This window comes from Lupinus angustifolius, chromosome LG02, assembly GCF_001865875.1.
Source record: "Lupinus angustifolius cultivar Tanjil chromosome LG02, LupAngTanjil_v1.0, whole genome shotgun sequence".
In the NCBI taxonomy this organism is placed as follows: domain Eukaryota; kingdom Viridiplantae; phylum Streptophyta; class Magnoliopsida; order Fabales; family Fabaceae; genus Lupinus; species Lupinus angustifolius.
Genome location: NC_032010.1, coordinates 3,491,400 through 3,497,153, shown reverse-complemented (window position 1 = coordinate 3,497,153; position 5,754 = coordinate 3,491,400). Strand labels below are relative to the sequence as shown.

General features: G+C 34.4%; 1 protein-coding gene across 2 annotated transcripts; it reads right to left on the bottom strand.

Annotated features, from left to right (window-relative positions):
- LOC109333142 (probable plastid-lipid-associated protein 11) lies at positions 3,135–5,335 on the bottom strand. 2 transcript variants are annotated; one of them, XM_019568466.1, is made up of 3 exons: positions 5,290–5,335; positions 4,585–5,115; positions 3,135–3,300 (listed from the first exon to the last, which is right to left on the bottom strand). In XM_019568466.1, the coding sequence occupies exons 2-3, from the start codon at positions 5,061–5,063 to the stop codon at positions 3,240–3,242; spliced, it is 540 nt and encodes a 179-aa protein (XP_019424011.1). In that variant the 5' UTR covers positions 5,064–5,115; positions 5,290–5,335; the 3' UTR covers positions 3,135–3,239. The 2 variants fall into 2 exon arrangements, with proteins under 2 accessions (XP_019424011.1, XP_019424002.1); XM_019568457.1 differs by having other exon boundaries at positions 3,147–3,309; positions 5,290–5,308.

Genomic DNA, 5,754 nt, shown 5'->3' with positions numbered 1-5,754 from the left:
TTGAATATACTTGAAAACCTATAAAATCTAGCTTAGGCATTGTGGCTAATGAAGATGACCACCATGACCGAGACATGCTTGGACCTAACCAAGGAATCATGACTGAGGAGCACAGAACGTGACTGAGGCGCATGGAAACATGATCGAGGAAATGTGGCCAAAGCGCATAAAGACATGACTAAGGAAACCTGACCGTGATGCATGAAGACATGACCGAGGAAACTTGACCGAGGAGCATGAAGACATGACCAGGGAAACCTGACCGAGGCGCATGCAAACATGATTGAGGAAACCTGACCGAGGCTTCATGACCGAGACAACTAGAACTAACTAACTCTAGCGCATGAAACTTGACGGAGGCGCATGACTTGATAGAGGCACATGACTTGACCGAGCCCTATAACCGAGGTGTATAATTTGACTGAGCCTGACATAGACATCCTAACTGAAGCAGATGAACCATGACCTTGGCTTGGGTGCACCAAGTGTAAACATGGCCCATAAACTTCCATGTCACCTTTTTAGCATAAAACGATTCTAGAACAATCTATTCATCAATTGGTTAATGAGTTGGTTAAATTATTTAAAGCCTTGTGCCTTGTCGCATTACCTTATCTTGTTAAATTTTTTAAATAATTTTAAAAAGTAATGTGAGGTAGTCTACTATAAGCTAAGTGACTTGTCGTGTTACTTTATATTGTCCAAAGTAAGGTGAAGTATACCCACTACAGTTCTTGTGCATTGTCGCATTACCTTACCTTGTTTTATTTTTTTTATAATTTTAAAAAGCAAGGTAAAGTAGCACATTATAGGCTGAGTGCCTTGTCACACTACTTTATGTTGTACAAAGTAAGGTGAGGTAGCTCACTATAGACCTTGTGTCTTGTCGTACTATCTTACATTGTTAACATTATATTATAAAATAAAATAAAAATATATCAACCAATGAACCATTTTCTTGAAGAACTACATAACCTTGATTTATTTATTGCAACTAGAGATACATATGAGCATGTACTTCCCCGTCAAACACAAAAAAATAAATATATTTTTTGGTCCTGATTTTTATTTAATATCTTGTGAAAGTAAAATTAATGTTTGGAACAAATATCCACGTGATTGATTTAAATACCATTTTTATAATGGAATGTATGAGATGCATATCACTTTCCTCATGTGTAACTGACTCCCGAACTTAATTTTTCTTGATGAGTAGACTAATTATTGCTATTTAAGTTGTTTTTCATGTTTTCTTTCTAACAAACATTGATGACGACTACATTACATTTATTTGCAATATTATATTTGTGCCCACGAAACTGGGATAGTGACACAATTTATATCTATATTTAAAAACTCACTTAAAGTTATAAGGTTGATTGAAAAACAACAACTATTGAACAAGTAACAAGACATTCCAATGAAATGAAAGACTACGTAGTGCTAAAATATATAAGGAACTGTATAAATAATAAGGAAAATATAGAAAATTTAACATAAGAATCAATTGTCAAATAGAATAGAAGATCCAAGCAATCGTAGGAAAAAGCAGTTAAGATTGCAATTTTATAGTGTGATTTTAGGCCATCCCAACCCTAGAGTAAGATCCAAATTAGAGAAGCAAGTGTATGAAAATGAGCATTAATTTTGACATAGGACATTTTGACCCAAGCCATTTATACAAGGATTTCGACAAATACAAACTAAATTTGTGCAGTATTATGTAGGGATGGCAAAAAAACCCGTACCCGCACGGGCACAGGTACAGGTCACAAACGGGTACCCGCAGATATTATAAACGGGTTTTTAAAATACCCGTAGCCCAAACGGGCAGGCACGGGTATTGTGGTACCCGTACCCGCGGGTACCCGGTATGTGTAATTATCATATTACCCTTAGTAAAATTCATACATTACTATACACATACACTTGAACTACCCTAAAACCTCCTGAACTAAAATTCCTCTTTCCCCTAAAACTAAAATCCCTAACCCATTTACCCCCTTTCTTTGAATCTTTGTCATTCCCTTCTCTAAAACCTAATTTACTTTCTCATTCCCTTCTCTAAAGCCTTCAAGCATAGGTATTCGTTTCTCTCTCTTCAACCATTGTTGTATTTTAAGTTCTCTCACTTACATTGTGTACATTGTTCATTCATTCCTTCAATTTATTTCCTTATACATAACATATATATGTTTCAGTTTATTTCCTTTAATGATAGATCTATATCATAAACATTTTGTTTCTATTAGTGTATATTTGTTTTTATCTGAGGTTGTGTATGTTTGTGTATGTTTATTTTTATCTGAGTTTCTCAACAATTTGTGGTTTAGTTTCATTTATATCAGAGGTTGTGTATGTTTGTGTATGTTTATTTTTATCTGAGTTTCTCAACATTCTGTAAATCTAGACTTCAGATTAATCACCTCTCCTATAGTGTCATATTTCCAGAAGTAACTGTCTGTTCCACTTGGCGGGACTTCTGGTCAGCAATCACACCATCAGACCAATCTCTATATGGTGCTCAAATTTCCTTTGGCTTGTTAGTTTGGCTCTTAACGAATGCTAGCTCAACAGTAAGGGGTAAATGGAAAATGATGTCTCAACTTAAACTTAGGGATTTTGTCTTTTCCTTAATAAGTTATTTGTTTATGTATTTCTTTAGGATTAGGAGACCTTGTTAATTAGAATTATGATTCTAGGGTTAGTTTACATAGGACTATTGAGTGTGTCTCATGTAACACATTATCATCACATCGTTTCTATATCATTTGTATATTACTTAATCTTCCCTAGGCTCACGTCTGAGTATTTTTCCCATATGTGGCCTTAGTGACTTTAATGTCACGTATGGGTATTTTTCCTTAGCAAACTGCAAATCCATCTTTGGGAATCAAGGCCTTAGTGACTTAGGATTTACCCTAAACCTTCCTCTTAAGTTACCAAGGCCTCATTTTACCATTGCAAGGTCTAGGTTGCCTTCACCATTAAGGTTCATTTTATATTCTTAAGAAGTGATCAGATATCAACAACTAAATAACAAAACATGCAAAGAAAAGAGCATCCATGTAGTTCTTCTATATAAATATAGCCACCATTATAAATAAAATGGGTAAATATTTATATGAACACTTGAATGGTTGACCAGCAAGCAATGCTACCATATGGGAATATATAACATGAACATAACCAAATAACTAACTACATTTTACTTCAATTATATTGTACATTTAAAGTACTTACCAACCCTGTCCAAATGGTGGCAGCGGTATTTCCCAGTTCTTCCCACGTAATACAGCACTAGTAAATCTAAAACAACAAATATTAGTCTTCACGAGTATATATAAATATTTCTAGTGTGAAGATATGAATTTAATTTTGCTTCACTGATATACACAGAGTTCCACATTTTAAGTGAAGAATGTGATGCCAACCCCAAAAAGTAAAGGAAAAAACAGTGTAAAATTGAGTATGCTTTTGATCTATTTTCAATATGAAAATCTTTACACTATCATTTTAAACGTTAGTAATAATAATGCTATGCATTCATAAAAATATGAACTACAAACTTGACTAAATTCACCTAAACTGAAAGTATCTATAGCATTATAACATAATTATAACGTAATATAAAGAGACAAGATCACTTATCCATCCAAGAATCAATTAACATGTGTCATGACAACTCACTCTACCCAGAACTCTATAAAAAAACTAAATCTACTTATCTAGCATTTTCCTTCAAAGAAGAGTAACAACAAAGGTAGTCATTCTTTTCTTGTAGACAGTTTTTGACCGAGAGTAAGAATTGGGTAGGTATCGGGGACTCTGGTTGAACCCAATTGCTCACACTGTATATCCCGTACCTCTGCTAATTGAGCTAACTCTCTTGGAGATATTATTTTATAATCAAGTACTTGCAGAATAGCACTCTCTTGGAAACATTATTTTTTATAATCAAGTACTTAGTACTCTCTAGGAGACATTATTTTGTAATAAGTAGTTACCCATAATCCAACATGCTCACACTAAGTGTTTTAAATTGCAGTTGAGGTTATGCTGTGTCACAATTATGATCGTGATACTGTTATAGAGAAACCCAAAATCGCAATATTACGACTAAATTGCGATTGCAAAGTACAATTTAAACATTGCTGACATTATGTCATGATCAGTGATTAGAATTACGGACACCATCAAGTTACGCAGCCGCAATATTGCAGTTGTCGTGGCCGCCACAACCGCGTCCTACTGAAATTGTGGTGTGATACCAAATCACTAAATGTGACCGCATTAAGCAGCACAAACACATCAAACCACATTTAGACCGCATTATCACATCAGATCACATCTTAATGCATCAGACTGCATCCAATTCAAACATATTTTTTTAATCACAAAAGGAAACAACCACAATGTGCATCACAATTGACGTAACGATTGCAATTGCAGTAACTACAATTATGACCGCAAACTCGATTTAAAACACTCATATCTGCTAATTGAGCTGACTCTTAAGACATTAGTTTATAATCAAGTACTACCTAAGTATTACTAAAAAAAGCAGAATGAATTATTATTAACCTGAAATTGACTCTCTGAGGCGAAGCAATCTCAATGCCAGAACGAACAAAGAAAACTCCATACGGAGGAAAAGTGATAACATTATTGAGAGTCTTATTCTCAACATCAATCACTTGCAACACATCACCAGCACTAGTACCAAACAAATAAGCCTTCTCAACAATAAAAAGCTGTTCCTTCTCCGTTGTCCATAACAACCTCCACGTGCCTGAGAGAGAATCGCCGGTGGTGACAGAGCCAGCTCCCACGGCGGCCACGGCGTCGATGGCGTCGATAATTGAAGCTCGCTTCTGAGGGTTGGATTGAGTCTTGATGCCGCGGTTTTGGTCGGAGATGAGGGTGAGGAGGTGGTGTTTGGCGGAATGGGATTGGGCGGTGACGGAGGAGTAGGTGAAGGTTGGGTGAGAGTAGCGTGTGGTGGTGATAGGGAATTGAGATTTGAAGGGATTGGATAAGAAAAGTGTTGTTGTTGGAGCCATGAGTGGAGTGTTGATTGAATTTGAATGGTTTTGAATTTCATGTGGGTTTCGTGAAATTAACTTCAATGCTCGAACATCTAATAAACATGTCTCAAACCAATTATATTGAACTAAAAAATAAATAAAATTATTAATATTTAAATTTTTTAACTAATATGATATATTGTGATTGTTTTGAATTTTGATACAGACTTTAGGAAAGGCTTAGGTTCAATAGATCATTGTCCAAATGAGTGAAGTTTAGAGAATTGGCTGTTGATAACATCTGAAAAACCAGAAAAAATGAAACACGTGTGGTGTGGGTCAGGCTCGAGGCAAGTGCAATTTTCCCTTAAGTTTGAAGGGTAAATTCGTCTTATCATAATAAACATAAGGGTATAAAGAATATTTTTTATGATATAAAGAATATTTTTTATTAGATGTACTTTATGTTATCATTTTTATATTTATTATAATATATAACTTAAAATAAGATATATTAATTATAATTATCTGATTATATGGTTTTACTTTAAATAAAAAATATTAAGGCAAAATAGGAAAACAGAATTGTGGTGCTAGTTATTTCAAGTTTTGGCTTTATATATAGTATTGATACACCCATATTTAACAATGTTCAATTTTTTCGAAAATTATGCTCTACTTCTAGGAAAATTTTGTTTCTTTTCTTTTTACTGACTTTTAAAAATAT